A 17,682-nucleotide genomic window follows, 5' to 3' on the forward strand; every position below is an offset into this window, starting at 1 on the left:
GCTCGTCGTGCCCAGGCAGGAGCGGCTCCGTTGCGTCCTCCACCGGTGGCAGGTTCCAGCATCCCCAGGCAGCGGCGGGCGCCTCTCCGCAGAGCTGGGGTGGCTCCCCAGGGCCCCCTGATCCCACAGTCTTGCTCTCGCCCTGCTGCCTGGCACAGCCCTCCCTGCCAGCTGCCTGCACCGGCTGGGGGTCAGGCTCTGCCCCCTCGCCCGCTGCTGGCTCCATGGGGGTGGCTGCTCCACAGCTGTCCCCCTCACCCACAACCCCCCTGAGACCCCTTGGGGCTGGGTGTGGGACGTGGGTGCTGCTCCCGGGCGGGAGGTGGCCTTCAGCACAGCTGCCAGAAGGGTTTGGAGGCAGCAGCATCCACCCAGAGTCCTATCATCCCTCCAGCATGGTTTGGGACCCCCTCCCAGGCCAACAGGTCAGGAGCCCCCAAAGCAGGGTGCATCCCCATCATCCTCACCAATAGGCCACCCCCAAGAGGGGCATCGCCGTGAGCATCCAGCAGCTACTTCTTCCTCCTCCTCCTCTTCCTCCTCCCCAGCACCAGTGCAGTACTGACCTGCCACGGTCCAGAGGGCAACGAGCGGGGTGCTGCCAGGCGCTGCCCGCTGTGCCGGCAAGGGGTGCAGGCGTGGCAGGGACCCGTGCAGGCAGCTGCTGCCTACCGTGGGTCAGGCGGGGCCGGGGCCGAGCCTGGCTCTAACCAGTCTGGTTTGTCAGCTTCTGGAAGCAGCTCAAATGCAGGCAGCCCGGGGCAGGCAGCCATGCCCGCGCCAATCAGCTCCCGCGGGAGCCGGGGAGGAGCTGGGCCCACGGCCGCCTCTTCTCCTCACCCAGCAAAAATGGAGCCACCTCTGTGGCCAGCGCTCCCCACACTGCTGCACGGCAGCGTGGGCCCTGCACTGCCCCAGGCCAGCCCCCCAGCACAGCACACCAGCATGGATCCTAGGCTGCCTCAGCACAGCCACCCCACGCAGCTCATCCCTGTCCCCCAGGTCGGTCCCTGCCCATGCCCCCTAAGCACCTTGTAGGGTTTGGAAGGAAGAATGCAGCCTGGACGGTGCCCCATGCAAGGGGACGGGGTCACCAACATGATGACCGCCACGCAGCAGCTCTGCACTGGCCCCCTTGGCTGTCCCCAGGGCATGGGGACACCCAGCCCAGCCGGGGTCTGCAAGCGCAACAGCTCCTCGCAGCAAGGCAGTGCTGACAAAGCAGGGGGGTGGGGAGACCCAAAAAGCACCCCTTTTCCACTCACTGCGGTGCCGTAGCCTGAGCAATGCCCCCAGGCGCCGCTTGCCCATGCAGGACCCCAGGATTTGGCATGTGGGAGGGTGGCTGGGTCACAGGTGTGGTGTGGCACCTCTGTTCCTTCCTGTCCCAGCCTGCTTCCAGGGACTGTCCCTGGTTGATTCATGCCCTGGGCCCTAATTGCTATTTACACAATGGCACCGAGTTCGCTGAACTGGGGAAGGAAGGTGGTGGCACTGGACCCACTGGGGCACCAGCAGGGCCAGGAGAGCACGTGGCCCTGAGGATCCCAGGGGTTGGAGGCTGCCGGCTCGCCTGGCCCTGGTTGGAAGCAGCTCCCAGGATGGGGCGGAGGACAGGTCCAGCAGAGAAGGCACTGAGGGGATGGGATAACTCAGTGGGAACTGGTAGTTGGGGAGCTCAGACCTCATCATCAAACAGGCTCAGGGAGATGAACTGGCAGCAGAGACAGAGGGATTGAAGCTTCCTGCTGCGCCCATCCCTGCTGGCCTCAGCCCCTGGAGACAGGGGGAACAGGTCTGTCAAGGCAGCCTCCTGCAGCAAGCAACGCTGCTGCTGACTAATGCCAGGGTGGAGAGACTCCCATGCAACAGCTCACTTCCTCTGGGTCCTACCACAAACAACGGCTGCTGCCAATGCCATAGCTCTAGCAATGCCCCCAGGTGCTGCTCGCCCAGCACAGGGACCCCAGGAACTGGAGCACACAGTACAGCAGCTCGCTCCCATGCAGGAGCCAGGCAGCAGCATCCCACCACAGAGACTTCTCACCTCCGCTCCAGCGGGATGTGGGCACGGGGAGCCAGGCTTCACCCACGCCAAACCCACAGCCCCAGGGGACGGGGCCCTGCTGCCAGCAGGGAAGGGCTGGCTGGGTACGTCCACCCCCCTTCGACAGGCCCCTGTCCTGGCTAGGATAATCTCAGCCCAAGGATGATGCCAGAGGTGGATCATTTTGCTGGCTCCTTTATTCAGGCAGAGCTCACTGGGAAGGGGGGAGGCAGGGAGCCAGGCTTACGACCAGGTTTCAGACTGGAAGCGCTGGGACCGTTCCAGGGCTGTTAAATGCTCCTCTGCTTCAGAGGGGGACAGGCCACCTTCCAGCTGCAACACTGACCGCAGGGCTTCCGCCACTGCCGCTGGCATCTGCTTGGCATTCCTGGAAGAGAGAGTAGGCAGCACGATGGAGGGTGGGCAGGAGAATCAGGGGCATATCTGCAGCCCCAGTGCCCTGGCAGGGCAGCCCTGGAGTGGGGCAGCAGTCCCCGTGGCCAAACCCACTGCCCCAGCACACGGCGCAGGCTGCCACTGCACCAGGGCAGTGGGAACCTGCCTCACCCTGCAGCACGGGCTGCCTGGCACTGAATAAATGACAGGCTTTGAGAGGCAGCTTGTACCACTCCCTGGAGAGCTGGCCGTTATCCACACAGGGCTTTCCAGCCCTGGCATTTTCAGGCAAAGACGTGGCCATGGTACCCAGTCCCCAGTGAAGGAGAATTACAGCTTGGTAGCCTTAACTCTGGCCCTTGTATTGCTCCATTTCCCATCATCCTCTTTAGAGGGACAAGGGGAATATGCACGAGTCATAATTTATCGGCAGGAGGCAGGAAACTGTCCTTTCATCTCGGGAAACATTCAATGTAAAACATGTCTGATCCTGAGCTGGGTAAGATGACTGCTGAGAAGGAACAGCTGCTTCAGTCCATCCGCTGCCTCCTTTCAAGAAACCTGAAATGATTGTTTTGATGGTGACATTTGTAACCCAAAGCCAGTTCAGACCTCAAAACAAGAAACAGTGAAGAAAACACAAGTCTAGAAAATACCCGAACAGCATTCAACACTTCCAAGCACAATTATTTCTTATGGGAAATAAGAAATTCAGACTTTTTCCTGGAGAGTTTCATTTGATAAACTCACTGTGTGACAAAAAAACATCTAATAAGAAATTTCCCAGGCTGCTCCAATTGGCACGAGCATCTGGCAATGTCCTTGCTATTTCCCAAGAACAAGGCAGAATTCTGACTTGCGTTTGAAGCTGATTAATGTCCCAAAATACACAGAAAGGAGGTCTTCTTTTTTTGGAAGAGTCGCATTGTTTCTGAGTCAGGCACCGATATGCAATTACAAGATAACGTAGCTGGGCTTGTGATGGAAAACATGTCAAATATCTACTTTTTGCAGAAAGAGAGAGACATTTTCAACCTTTTTGCTCCTGGATGAGATAAGCTGGGCACAATCAGAAAAGATACAGCCCTGGCTCCCCAGACCCTGCCCCAGCCAGCAAGGGCCCGGGAAGGCAGACACATCGTACTAAGTGGCCCAGGGCGCTGCTCAGGGACACACAGCCCAGGATTCACTTTTCCCATCTTTCTCCTAGTGTGGCTGAAACTGTGAATACTACTTTTTAGGGGCGAAAAACCCCCAAAAGGCCATTTTCAATCTAGCCCACCTGCACCTGCCCGTTTGTCACCCCACTGGCAGTTCAGAGTCTGCAGGCCAGGGAGGGGCACTGTGATCCCAGGTGCCTTTACACATGGTGTGGGCTGTTCAGGAGGGGTGGGAAAGTGCCCACTGCAAACAGGACAGTTGCCACTTGTACAAAGAGGATGAGGCTCTCAGATCCTACCTGCCTTATCGGGGCTGAATGCCACCCTGTGCCAAGGATGAAGACCTCAGCAAGATGGGTCTTGGAGCAATGCTGATATCCGAAACACCATTCTCATGGCGACTGCAAAATCCTGCAATGGGGAGAGCTGTGCAAGCCTTGCTCTTCCCAAGACACTGGTCCCTTTTTTGGCAGCCCCCAAGGTGTCTCCATCAGCACCAGCAAGTAGCAAAAAAGGATGGCAGAAGGAGAGGACAGAGCCATCAAGACACCATGCCCCGTGGTCACCCAGCAGCTGCTCAACAGTCTCAGCATTTGGGCTGTGGATGGAGGCACAAGCCCAAGTCCCAAGTGCAGCTTGAGGGAGGAAACCAAACTCAAGCCCCAGATCCATGGGTAGAAATCACTGGTTTGGGGTAAGAGCCCCAGGAAGCCCTGCGACACAGTGAGGCACGCCAGACCACGTGGCAGAGCTGGTACAGCAGCGAGCGAGGGGCAGTGGGCAGCCTGGCCTCTGCTTCCTGGGCAGTAAACAAAAATCTTCTTCTCCCAGGAATGCAGCGAGGCCAGTCTCGCCCTGCAAGGCACCAGGGAAAATCCTGCTCTCATGCGGGACAGGCAGGAAAGAGCCTCCTGCAATTGCTGCTCATGTCGACAGCAAAGCACAGGTTTGCACAGTGCTCTCCAGGTCACGGGATGCACGGCAAACACCATCGCCAGCCTCTCACCAGCTCAAGGAGCCCAAAGCGTTTCACAACGCTTGCCCTGGGCAACGGGTGAGCAGCCTCCTCCCTGACACACAGGCAGCGACTAGAGCAGGCAGGTTAAGGGCTCTGCCCAGGAAAAGAGCCACAGATGCTCTGCCTCCAAAGGCCAGACCCCACTTGTTGGCCAACGGTTCAAGATTTTCAACCAGACCAAGGTAACCACTGGGTGAACGACTGTGCTGTCAAAGGAAGCAGGCTACAGCGCAACATGGCTTGTCCCTACCCCAGGAACACAATTTCAGGTGCAAAGAGCCAGCCAGGATGTGCCGAGGGTCCTAAAAACCCCAGCACTGGTGGACCTCTGGTATATGGCGCTTTAAACCCCTCCTGCCCACCCAAGCAGCCACAAGAACTGCACAAGCCTTTTTCTCATTTCACCAAGCGCTGCTGGAGGAGAGGGGTGTGAAGAGGCCAGGGCTCTCCTGTGTGTGGATTCGCCACGGATCACAGGCCAGGCAGCCCACTGGTGGGTGATGCTGGTCACGGGTGCTGGAAGTGGGAGGGATGGGCACATGGGGTCCCTTTACCACGGCTCCAGCTCTGCCCCTGCTAATCAGAGCACAGGGTAGTTGAGAAATGGACCTCAGCCCTGGGCTTGAGGAGCAGGACACACAGAGAAGAAGAGCAAGCTGGTGTCTCTGAAGCAGTCACTGCAGCCCCTAGAGACCTGCTGGGGTGCAGGGTGTGCTCACTCTGGAGGCTGAGCCAAGGGAATGCTTCTGGGGAGGCGGAGAAGCAGCAACATGCAGCCCCGCTCCCCCAGTCCCTGCATGGAGACCTCTCACTCACCCAGCCAGGTAGACACGACCGTTCCTGCTGCTCAGCAGCTCCCACACCAGCCTTCGGTTCTCCTGGATGCGGTGCTGAACATAAACCTTCTCCTCCTGCAGGGAAACACGGTGCTGAGCCTGCCAGCCCTGGCAGCAGCTGCAGCCCCAGCTCCAGCACGCCCGGCTGGCCCCTGGGGACTGCTCTGAGGGGTCTGTTTGCCAGAGCTCGGGGCAGCGCAGCCCCACAGAGCACGGGGCATTGGGAGAAGCAGTGGGATCAACTATTGCACAGGGAAGGGGATTCCCACACCTCCTATCAGTGCACTGGGATGGGTTGGTGGGAGATGGGTGTAGCAGCAGGAGCTTTGGTGGGGAAATAGCTCCCTCAATCCTTTGCTTGCCCCCTGCCTGCTCTAGCTCTGGTGAGCAGCCAGGGCCATGAGCTGGGGAGGCCCTGCAAGGGCTCCCCTCCTGCCTTCTCCTCTCCCAGCATAGGCAGAGGAGGCTCTGTGACCCCCACCAGCCCAAAGCTGCTGCAGGGCAGAGACCCTTCCCTGCACCCCTGGCTGACGGTCCCAGTCCTGTCACCTGCTGGAGACCTGAAACAGCTTGGAAGGGCAGAAAGCTCGGAGGGGTGGCCTTGGTCCCACTCCCTGCCCCTCTGCTGTGCTTAGGGACTGGAAATGACTGGCTTTTGGCACAGTATAGCCCAAATGACAAGAGTTCCCAAAGGGTTAATCCACAAGACTTCACGCATCCAAGCAACTGCCTACGGCTCTGGCTTCTACCCAAGAGGAACACCATTGCCAACGTGCCTGAATTCACTGCCGGCCCAGACGGCTCCTCCGTGACAAAGGTGACACTGTGATGGAGGCCAGGCCCTCTGCCGCACGTCCCACCACGCCAGGCTCTGCGCTGCCGTGAGCTGGGCCACGGGCGCAGCCTCCTCCCCACGTCCTCCTCTCTCCTGTCCAGCCCCAAAGGCAATAAAGCTCTTGCTGCATCTCAGGCTCCCTGCGTGCTGCAGGCTGGAGGTGTGCGTGGGAACAACCCTGAGCAGCAACCAGTCCTGGCTGTCACAAGAGCTGGTCACCGCGCGGCCAGCGGGTCCCACGCGGCTCCACTGGCTGCGTTGCACTGGAGAGTCAGGTCACCCCCGGGCACAGCTCCACGGCTCCGACCCGGCCACTGGCAATGCAGGAGGTAAGCAAGCCCGTCGCAAGCACCGACACCGCCAGCCGGTAGCTCAGCTTCAGCATCATTAACATTAATCAGCTAAGTGCTGACAGAGGCTCTGCCCACAAGGCTGGGGCTCCAAGTGGGTCATTTAAGGACCTGTGGCTACCTAGAAGCCAGAGCACCCCAGTGACAAACTCAGGTCACGACGTCTCAGCTAAACCCCAGGGCGTCCTGCTGAGAATTAGTGACAGCCGCATTAGGCTGGGATCAATCAGTCTGCACCACAGGGCAGACACGATATGACAGAAGGTCACTTCTGGGACCTTTTGGAGAGAACAGGGAAATCCTGATCAGCTAAGGAGCATCCCAGCTCCTGCCAAGCTCTTTGAAAACAAATTTTCAGACAAGTTAATGGCCGTGGCATCTCCTAGAGCCACAGGTACAAGGGCCCAATGTGGCACATCTTACCTGGCTGCACCCTCGCTTGCCTCCCTATGCAGCACTGCAAGGACTCAGTGGCAGAAGACCCTCATGACAAACTGCTTTGCTCCACAGAGCTGGGAAAGCAGGGAGGCTAGGAGGCACACTCTGATGTGAGTCCCATCCCTCCAGAGTCTGAGAGGGCAGAAGGAGGCTCTGGGGCCGCTCTCCCAATTTGGGGAGCATCAGATCCCCCCTTCACTGTGTGAGCCACCAGAAAAAAGGCAGACTGGTCATCCAACAAACCTCTGCAGTGCTGCTCCTGTTCATCAAAGACTTGGAAAGCCTTCACAGAGGCATCCAACTCATGCCTTACAAGTGACTGGATAAAAGATGCTGGCTTCATGTCAATGCATGCAGACAGCCAGGAGAAAAGGACTGGTGCAGCTGAGCTACCTATAAATACTCATTCTCTCTGACCCTTTTTATCAGATCTCTCTGTTTCAAAGGCAGGCTGAGCTTTCAGTGCCATCAAGGGACAAGGCAAGGCAGTGAAAGAGAGTCCTGGCTCACAGAGCTTCTCTGGCAACATGAAAAGCCCTGCAGCCCAGAGAGGGGCTGAGAGGTGTCCACCAAAGACACTGCCTGGGAAATAAGGGAGGAAAGTGAGGGGCTGAATTGTGGGGGTGCTTGTACCTTCAGGGAGCTTTCTCCTGCATGGCTGAGGCTAGGGGAGAGCCGGCAGGGAGGCCAAGCTCCTCAGCTTCAGACAGTGATCAGGACACGGTGGGGAGGGTGGCACTCAACCAAGGAAGATTATTGCCTGGTGACCCCCCCTGCCTCAAGAGGCTCAGGAGCCTTTTATCACTCACGTGGTCCAGTCAAACAAAGGGGGCTAACACCTTATCTGTTTCAACCCTCACCAGCCCCATCCCAGCAATCTTACCAGTTCAACTCAGCCAGACACGTCCCAGCTGGGCAGTGGCACTGCACGTGGTGTGGGGGAGTGATGTGACCACTGGGCCACCCCACCAGGCCCTTTGCAAGCTATGCCAGTAGGTACAGGGGACAGAAACACTGGCATAGCCCCATCAGTACTGCCTGAGATGCTTCTGTATCCACCTACCTCCTCTGGGAACTGACCTGGTCCCTGGAGAAGGCTGTGAAGAGTATCAGGAAGCCCTTTGTCACCAGCTCTTCCCACTCCGCCTGGCAGTAGAAGTCCTTGGATTTCTGGCGGCAGCCAAAGAACAAGCAGTTCCCTGCAGAGCAGGCGACAAGGGCTTGCTGGGGGGACCAAACATCCTGCAAGTGCTGGGAACTGTTGGTGCCCACGGGACCTGTGAGAGAGCCCTAAGGCTCATACCTCTCTACTGCACCTGGCTGACAGCCCTGTCCTGGAGGAGCCAAGGAGCCATGTGAGCATGAAGCCAAGTGAGCTGTGGCAACCAGAGGCCCATGTGCTGGAAAAGCAGGAGGTGAGGGGCACGTAGGGCAAGAAGAGCCCCCCGGGGCTGCCTGTTCCCCTTCACCAGCCTCAGCTTCCTGTTGAGACCCCACAGCTGAACTGGCGGAATGAGGACGGGACAAGGGCGGAAGCACAACTCCCTGTGCAGCTGAAGATGAGCTCCACAACTTATCTCCACTTACAGAGAGACAAGAAAGAGCCTCTGCAGAGCCCTACCCCGACCCAAGGAACAGCCTGGCAGCACAACCTGTGAATAACCACACAGGTTACACACACCAGGCTTTGGTCCTCGCCTGCCCCAGAGCCCAGCTTGGTCCCACTCAAACAAAGCAAAGCCTGGGCCTGTCCAAACCCTCAGGAGCCCCCAATCCTTCCTTCCTGTATACTGAACACAGACCTGTCCGTGGCAAGGGGCATCCTGAATCCCTCCCAGGACCATCCCTCACCTCTACGCCCTTGTGCCACCCGCTCCTGTATCGCTGCTCGGAAAGGTGCCACCCCTGTTCCGGGGCCAATCATGATGACGGGGGTGTCAGGGTCAGCCGGGAACTTCATTCCTCCTTTCTTCACCCACAGAGGCACCCGGACATCACCTGCAAATCAAACAGACCGACTGGCATCACCCCACCACTACTGAGACTGTGACACCCTGTGGAGGGTGAGCCAGGCACCCAGCTCTTCCAGGATGCTCCAAAGATATGGACAGCACCTGGCTTACCACCACCCTGGCACCAAAGCACCCCTGGTGCCACGGGCACATTATGTGTTCATGAAGAGCACTTCAGCTGTCTCAGCACTGTCTCTGCAAGCACCTGAATGAGCCCTGGAGCAAGGCAAGAGTTCCACAGCAGAGAACCTTCTCCTCAGCTGGTGCCAAGGAAGACAGTGGTGGAGGTGAGCAGAGATCTCAACCCAGCTTTCGAGTAAGGGAGGGACAAACTTGCCTCCTCTGGGAGCCAGAGGCGGGGTGAAGATTTCCATCTAGGTAGTCTGAGAAGACCCAGTCTTGCCCTGGCGTCATACAGAGCAACTCCCTACTATCCTGCAGCAGGACAACCCCATGAGCTTGTCGCATTTACGTGGCGATCCAGCTGGAGGGGTTTTATGGTTAGAGCAGATAAGCAGCACACACAGGCTTTGCAGGACAGGATGGATGTGCTCAAAGGAAGGACCATCCTTCCCAGAGCTGGTGCTATGGGGCTGGAGGTGTCCAGCAGTCAGAGCACTATCAGCTTCAGGACACCAGGAGCAGCCCACTGTGGGACAGCAGGGCATGCTGGCAGTGGGAGCAGGAGGGTTGAGCAGCTGGGAGAAAACCAGGAGCTCAGAGTGCTCAGGACAAGCTGTAGGAGCACGCCATGGTCTGAAGATGATGGGAGCAGTGAGGAAGGACGGCTACTGAGAGTTCAGCCCATCCTGCCAAGCCAGTGTGCTCCAGCTCCCTGTGGTAGTGGTGCTCCACCCAGGGTCCAAGCAGCTCCAGTACATGGCCAGCATGCACACAGCTCCACCATAGTCCTACAGGATCAGCTCTGTGTGCTGTGGCAAGCACACAGGGTTCTCACAAAGTCCAAGCAATTACCTTGCTCTGGGTTGAGAGAAGCCAACCAGGTAGTGCAGAGACCACGGCGGGGTTTGCTGAGCCGCGTCTTGTACCGCACTACTGCCATGAGGATCTGGATCCGGTCAGGGTGAGCCTGTGTCCAGACAGGAGCCATGAGAAATGAGAAGACACCCAGCACAGCTCTGCAGGAAAAGCCCAGCACCTCCTCCAGGGACAAAGCCCATGGGCAGTTCCTGCCAGGGCATCTGCAACACTTCCTAGCCTGAAACAGCCACTCGGGCACAGAATGGAGCACACCCTTGCCCGAAACCTTTCCAATAGGGAAAAGGGCTTTCCCATTGAAGAGCTCCTTTGCTCTGCACAGCTGGCAACAACAGAGACCATCCAACCCAAGAGGTCCCCACGGAGGACAAATGCCACCAGTGCACAGGCTGACGTCTGCCAAGCCACCCAGGCCAGGTCCCACTGCCACCTCCTGGCAGCAGCAGGAATCAGCACTCCCCCTTCCCACGGCCACACCACCCAGGGATGCTCCCAGCCTCTGTGGCACCACCTCCCATTGCTCTCCACGACAAGGACACCAGACCTCTGCAGTGCACTGGGCCAGCCCCAGCACCTGGAGGGCTGCAGGAGGGCAAGTGCCCGAATATGGAGGCTGGCAAAGCCCTAGGGTTAACATCCAGCACATCGACCTGCCACGTGCTCACAGTGGAGTGGGGGCTCGGGTGGAGCTGTGGGTGCTCAGAGAGCCTGGGAGTACAGCCTGAACACCCACAGCATGCACGGCGCCAAGAGTCAGCCCTGGCCCTGCCAGATCCTCAGCTCAGAGCCTGACACGAAGCCAAAAAGGGCTCAGCTCTTACCAGCAGGGAGGAGGCGATGGAGAAGGCGCGGGGTCTGATGCGAGGGATGAGGTCCAGCAGGTATTCAGGTGGAATGGCACACGTGGTGTGAGGGAAATCCCAGAGGGCCTGCAAACCCACGGTGGGGTGAGACTGGATACACCCCAGAAAGCAGCCTACCTGCTTCTTGGGGAGTCAGGCTGTCCCACACTGCTGTGCCACGCTGCCCTCGACCAAAGGCACCACACTGGGAACCTCTGAGCACCAACGGCCCTGTCCCACTGCCCTCCCCTCACCCCCAGGCTGCAGCACAGGGCTCACCAGAGAGCCCAGAAGGATCTGGAGCAGGTCTTACTTAACCACCAGTGGAAATCCAAGGACACTTCAGAAAGTGGGTGAGGTAGATTAAATTCCCCAGACAAAAAATTATGGCTGATCATCTGCCTGGGTGTTTTATGCCATAGTCCAGCCCTCACAGAGCGGGTCTGTCATGCTCCCCCAGCCTTACCTCAAGAGTGGTCCTGCGGGGCCGGTTGCAGTAGCTGTACAGCTCTTCCTGGCCCTGTGCAGAGCTGAACTCCTGCAGCTTCTCCCGCTCCAGCTCGTTCGCAGAGAAGTAGGACAGGAGCTCAAAGAAGGAGCGCCGCGGCACGCAGGAGATATCCAGGTAGTGGGTGACCAGGTGCCGGATGGTGCAGGGCTGCGGCAAGAGGGCAGGGAGGGCTGTGCCTGCAAGGCAAGGCAGTGGGGAGAGCTCAGGGCCAGCACCGGGGCCGGATGCCTGAGCACTGCCTGCCCGCTGCTCCTGCAGCTCTGGTGCTCCTCAGGCACCCAAACAAGGGCAGCCCCGCTGCCTGCAGGCACCCACACATTGCATGAACATGCTAGTGCAGCCAACGTTAGCTACTGCCATCACTGCTCCCCCCATGGGCCCCTACGCCCTCCTGATCTCCCCAGCTTTCTTTTCAAGCCCACAGGTCTGCAACAGAGAGAGTCAGTGGTGTTGAGCTGTCCCTTACTTTATGCAAGTGCTTTAGGACAATGCCTTTCCATAAGGGTCCCACCTTGCCTGTGCACAATGCAGTGGAAATAATCAGCGGTGTCATATGTGTCAGGCCTGTCCTTGTCTCCTACTTCTCTCCCAAGAGTGTGAGGAGCAGCCTGAATTTCTCTTGGGTTTGCCTGCTAGGCAAAAATGCCAGCACCGACAGACACACAAAAGATGGAGGGGACATCCATCTGACAGAAGAAAATCCTCCCAGTACCACACAGACTGCAGGGCCACCAAGAGCTCCAAGGGGCCTCCCGAGGGGTTTCTCTAGTTGTTGGTGCTAGTTTGTGGCTGCAGAAGCACCTGCAGTAGGTCCCTGAGGTGCAGGCAGAGTGGGGAGACCTGCACGCCCCAGGCAAGGAGGAGCAGCCTTCCTGACTCGGGTCTTGGGCTGGCGAGGCTGCAGGATCCTCCACACTGTGCTAGGGGCTGCAGAGACACAAGATGTGGGTGCAGCCTGCACACTGCTGGATTCCTCCCACGAGTCACACTGGCTCTAATGCAGGATCCACATGCACACAGTGCTGGAAGGAAAGGAAAGCCCCCACACTGCGAGACAGGCATATGTCCTGCACCCATCAGCCACTCCCAACTCCCTGTTTACCAGGTCTACAGCAAAGGAAAAGCAGAGCTCCAGGCTGGGCCAGAGCTCATGGGCTGCCCTGTCCCAGCAGGGAGAAAAAGGAATAGCAGGCAAGACCTACCAGGCTCTGTGGGCTTCAGTACAAAACATCTGTCTGGATCCAGGCGCAGGAGCTGGCAGAACTGCTGCACGTCTTCGGGGCAGTTCTGGGGCTGGATCATCACCACGTCCCCTGCATCAAACCTGCAGATGCAGCGGGACCTGTCAAGTGCAGCCGTGGGACAGGCCCATGGGCACAGCATCACAAGCCCAATCAGCACCCGCGCCAGGGGAGAGGCCACAACTCAGCCAAATTTCCAGTGTCACTAGCGGTGTGCTCTCTAACCTGACAAGGCAAAGAGAGCTGGTCCATGGGCAGGAGCCATGCTGCCATACACCCCTGACTTTGTCATGGAGGGGGACAGTGCAGCAGGGACTGCACCCACAAGGCTGCAGCCTCAGATATTACAGAAGAAGGGAAGTGGAAGGGGAAGGCAGGTTACGGGACACCCGATTCCACACAGCAAAACTTGGGGAAGTCAGAAAAACGCTTACGTGATCCCTGAGCCCATGATATCGAACTCGATGAGCCGGACATCCTGGAAATGGGATTCTGCTGTGACCCTCTGATTGGAGAGCACCCGGGCAGCAAAGGGGTGCAGCTCAGAGGGAACAGCCCTGGGTGCTGTCGGCTGGAGCAGGCTGCCATTGGGTTGTGAGGAGTCCTCAGCCAGGTAGTGCAGGGTATATTTTGGGGGCAGGCTGTAGGGAGCAGAGCAATGCAGTGCGGTTACCTCCATGCCACAGCTCCTCTGCTGCTGTAGTGCTAGAAGCTGGAGGCAGGGAGAAGCCTGAAGTCTCCCACCACATCCACCACCCATTATCCCAATCCCCTGGCGCTGGCCTGTGGTAAGGAAATGCAGTGCAGACTGCCAGGAGGAGATCTCAAAGGCTCCCGAGGAGGCAGAGTCTGAGTGGACACACACGCTTGGCAGGTCTGCCAAGGGCAGAGGCACATCAGGACAGCAAGATGGGCAGAACCTTGCTGGGGCAGCTGACACACACCCCCAGGGAACAAAGGGGACACCGCAGCCAGAGGGAAATGGACCTCCCATGGCCAAAGTCCAAGGGATACAGAAGCTGTCTGGGGAGTCTTCTCGGTCAACCCAGAGCAAATCTCCACCCCTGAGGACAGCCAAGGAAGCGTGGCATTTCACACCAGCCAGTTCCAGCAGTCCATGCCTACCCTCTGCACTCACCATACATCTGGACTGATGATCTCAAGGCCAGGAGGGAGAGGATACAATGTGAGGATCTTGTCCCATAAAGCCAGGAGCCATGGATCGACCACTGCATCTGGCCTGTAAGCAGGAAATTCGGGCTGCAGTGGCACAGCATCACCCCTTCAGGCTCAGGCGCTGCTACCTCTGCACCCGGACAATGCTGGGCCTCCCCTGGGCAACCACCTCTGCTCCTTTTTCACTGCACAGTCGCTCCATGCTATCCTCTCCCAGTGTCACATCTGGAAACACGTCTCAGCCACTCTGAGCACTCACTCGCTTACTGGGGCCCAACCACTGACATCTGAACAGAACTACCAACCCCCCCCGAGCACAACTGGTGTCAGCCACCGACTCCACGAGCCACACGCAGCCTCTGCCCCGTGCGAGGAGAACAGCAGCACAGCTCAGGCTGCTGTAATGCCTGCAAGTACGCAGCTGTGTGACACAGCCACCCGCTGGTCTGAACAGAACTGGGGCAGAGCCAGGAGACGTTGGCACATGCTGGGGGTTGTGGGACACCCTGGAGAAGCAAGTGACTCAGGTCCCGGCACAGGAGAGTTATGAGCCGAGAGCAGCATGTTCACAGAGAGCAGCAGGAGGCTGCTGGCCACATCTCGGGCACAGGAGCAGACCTGTGGTGGGAACAGCACACTGCTGTCCCCAAGGCTGGGCTAAAACACACACAGCCCTGCTGTCAGCCCGAGGACAAAATTGTAGAGCATCCCAGGGCTCCCACCCTGCCACCCCTCCACTGGGCTCTTACCCCAAGTCATGCTGGTCATCTCCCAATGCCGCTGGCAGCAGAGGATTGCCCCCAAGCTGTAGCACCCGTTTGTGCAGCTTCTTCGCAACAAAATTAAACCTGAGCAGGGAATAACCACAGCTGCAGAGGGCAGAGTTACTCCAGCAGGACAGCAGGCACTGGCTACATGAGCCAGCACACGTTGCCAGGGCTATGTCAGAGCAGTACAGAGGCAGGTCCAGCCAGAGCCAGCACACACGACCTGGCCCCATGCCCTGCCTCCACCCTGAGGCAGCTCGAAGCAGCTGGCTGACAGTTGCTGGGCCACAGAGGCTGTGCCCAGCTCCCAGAAGGGACCTGGGGAGGTCCAGCTCATGGCCTGGGCAGAGAAACCCTTCCTTTTAGCCCCTCATTACCCCATGGAGCTCAGGCATGCTCCCATCCCTCCCACTACAGCTCTTTCAGGCACACGGGAACAATCTTTTGGGAGAGAACTAGGACCAACAGGGCTGGCTGCCACCTAAAACTATGTTTCATGTCTCCTGTTGGTTTGGTCCATTGAAATTGCTGTGGCACAGGCTTTCCTGCAATACAGACAGAGAACTGCATGTCTGTAATAACTGACTGGGAAACTATGTCCCAGACACTGTGGCAAAGCATCTGCTTCAGGAGGCTAGGAGGAAAGAAATGGGCAGAAGCCTAATCCCTGAGGGTTAGGAGGGACATGGGCTGGTAGGGCAAGGATTTTTAAGGCTGGTGGGAATTATGTTTCGTCTGAGCTGCTGCTCTAGGGCCAGACTCTGTCTCATCCCACCCCTTTTGTTCCCCAACCACTCTGCTCTCGCTGGCAGCCAGAGCTGGGAGGAGCAGCTGTCACAGGCAGGCAAGGAGCCGCAGAGCTGCTTACTTGGGATAGGAGGAGTCACCAAGGCCCAGCACGGCGTAGTCCAGCTGGCAGAGGGAACCAGGTGGCAGGTTCTTCCGGAACAGAAACCGCCAGAATATCTATGAAGGACATGGCCAGGGAGTCACACTGCTGCCAAGGAGGCCTTCCCCGCCTGCCTACCCCAGCTTCACCCACCCACAAGGTCTCTCCTGCCCTCTGCTGAGCCCCAACAGTGAGGGGCACAGCATTCTGCAGAGGTGACCCCACAGCTGCCACCTGTCAGGAGGACGATGCTCTGTGAGCCCTCCACAAACCCATGGCTCTTGCGATGGCAGGGCCCCTCTCAGCTGCTGAAATCTCACCAGCTCCCTGCCCATGTCCCATCAGTAACACCAGATGTGACTGGTGCTGCTCCAAAGCTCCCCCCTCCAAAATAACCATTGCTCAAGGTGCTTCAAGATAGAAATCCAGTCACTGGACCAGGAATATAAAAGCAACATGGATAGGAGCACATCCTACCTTCATGTTGTCAGGTGGGTCACCCTGGCCGGTGGTTGCACAGACAAACACCACCAACAGCTCATTGATGAGGTTGGCCTGTGGGCACAAACATGGAAAGGCACATTCAGGTCAGCAACCTAAAAAAAGCGTGTCCCAGCTGTCCCGACATGGCTGCTAACATCTTACGCCATTCACGACAGACCACACTTGGAATAAAACCTGCATCCCCACATGGCAAGACCTCCTCTACAAGCACTGCAGCAGCATCTGCTGCCTGCACATTGCTTGCAGCATTGGCTCTTTGGTGCTCCTCGCCTTGCAGGTGGCTGAGCGTCTGTCATCTAACACGGACTCTGTCCCAAGAGTCATTGCTCAGTTCTCACCCCTTTTCAGCTGAGTTAAGCACAAGCTTCCCTCAGGAAGGGCACAGAGAGGGGGTCTGGTGAAAAACAGCAGGTCACAGCAAGGGTGGAATGATGTCCAAACCCAGGAAATGGGGTTGTTGGAGATGGAGCAAGACCAGAAGTGCCTGGAGCAAACCTTTGTGTCACCACTCACCACATCATAGCTGTCCAGTGCCTCCACTCTGCACTGGAAGTGGCGTCGCTTGGCTTCTCTGCCAATTCTCTCGGCTGTGTCTTGAGCTGTCCCAGTTTGGCTGCCAAAAAGAACAAGGAGTTTCCGTTCCACCATCTGCAAGAGACGAAACCAGAGAAATCACCAGGAGGTGAGGGGAGATGAGGGGTGTCACACCAACACCCACCTAAGCTGTGAAGAAGTGCTGGCGGCTGTGGGTGCAGGTGACATTCACGAGGTTGATGCTGCAAACAGCAGCCACAGGGACGGCTGAATAATTCTGAGGCAGCACCGGGACTCAAGGCTCCTGAGCTCTCTTTCCACCATTGGGCATACCTGAGGGAGTGACGCCCTCTTTGCTGCAGCATCCCCATCCACAGGAGCAGCCTGTGCCCCGTGTCCCCACTGCCAGGACCAAGGGAAGGGGCTGGCTTGGATAGTGTAAAATCCAGGAACAGCAATCCACTTTTGAGCTCATTTTAACCGTCCTCATTGCTGCAGGCTCAGCACACCTGTGGGATCGGCTGTTCCCTGTCTCTAGTTTGAAGGTCTCCGTCTGCCCCGTGAATCCCCACCCGAGGAGGCTGGGGGAGAAGCCTGGGAGCTGGGGAACAGAGCGGGACCAGGCACACGCTGCCCTCAACCACGCTCTCTCAAGCAGCAAGGGCCCCGGGTGTTACCGGCGATCACAGCCCGCAAGGAATGCAACTCAGATGAGCTGCAAACCCTCGGTGGTGCAGCAGGCAGCGTGGGCCGCTGCCAGAAGAACTAAAAAAAAACGCGGAATAAATTAAAAAAAAAAAAAAATCATAAGGAGGGAGCATTACTGGCCTCGTCACAGATCAATCCCTGCAGAGGGGCTGCGGCGCCAGGGGATTTGCCCCCGTGCCCTGAGGAAAAAGGCTTTTTTCCCAGTGGGCGCACTCTGGACACGCACCAGGCCCGCCTGCGCAAGGCCTCGCCGCCCTCACGGCCCCGGGGGGAGAAAGCGGGGGGGGGGGGGGGGGGGGGCAGGACACCCCCAGCCCGGCTCTGGGGCCTCCCTGGGCGCAGCCGGGGGGGGCCGGGCACCGGCACTGTGACCGTGGCCCCGCCCCCTTCCCGCCCCGCCGCTTCCGCTGTCGTCATCA

The 17,682-nt window shown here is 58.4% G+C and overlaps 1 protein-coding gene across 3 annotated transcripts; it reads right to left on the minus strand.

Annotated features, from left to right (window-relative positions):
* Positions 1 to 2,226: 2,226 nt before the first annotated feature.
* Positions 2,227 to 17,680, minus strand: NDOR1 (NADPH dependent diflavin oxidoreductase 1). 3 transcript variants are annotated; one of them, XM_033003046.2, is made up of 15 exons: positions 17,384 to 17,680; positions 16,535 to 16,669; positions 15,995 to 16,072; positions 15,497 to 15,594; positions 14,611 to 14,709; positions 13,824 to 13,925; positions 13,120 to 13,326; positions 12,647 to 12,768; positions 11,400 to 11,620; positions 10,913 to 11,020; positions 10,068 to 10,182; positions 8,932 to 9,078; positions 8,161 to 8,279; positions 5,438 to 5,532; positions 2,227 to 2,435 (listed from the first exon to the last, which is right to left on the minus strand). In XM_033003046.2, the coding sequence occupies exons 1-15, from the start codon at positions 17,678 to 17,680 to the stop codon at positions 2,291 to 2,293; spliced, it is 2,088 nt and encodes a 695-aa protein (XP_032858937.2). In that variant the 3' UTR covers positions 2,227 to 2,290. The 3 variants fall into 3 exon arrangements, with proteins under 3 accessions (XP_032858937.2, XP_032858936.2, XP_032858938.2); XM_033003045.2 differs by lacking the exon at positions 17,384 to 17,680 and adding an exon at positions 17,037 to 17,329; XM_033003047.2 differs by lacking the exon at positions 17,384 to 17,680 and adding an exon at positions 16,740 to 16,975.
* Positions 17,681 to 17,682: the final 2 nt, after the last annotated feature.

This window comes from Tyto alba, unplaced genomic scaffold, assembly GCF_018691265.1.
Source record: "Tyto alba isolate M040663 unplaced genomic scaffold, T.alba_DEE_v4.0 Super-Scaffold_11, whole genome shotgun sequence".
In the NCBI taxonomy this organism is placed as follows: domain Eukaryota; kingdom Metazoa; phylum Chordata; class Aves; order Strigiformes; family Tytonidae; genus Tyto; species Tyto alba.

What these genes read in the sequence shown, in the direction of transcription:
- NDOR1 (XM_033003046.2), bottom strand. Translation starts at nt 17,680, where the DNA reads ATGACGACAGCGGAAGCGGCGGGGCGGGAAGGGGGCGGGGCCACGGTC. An exon ending in ATCATCAGTCCAGATGTATG is followed by an intron (nt 13,327 to 13,823) that starts GTGAGTGCAGAG and finishes TGCTCCCTACAG; the next exon opens with CCTGCCCCCAAAATATACCC. An exon ending in GGTCGTGTCTACCTGGCTGG is followed by an intron (nt 2,436 to 5,437) that starts GTGAGTGAGAGG and finishes TCTCTCTTCCAG; the next exon opens with GAATGCCAAGCAGATGCCAG.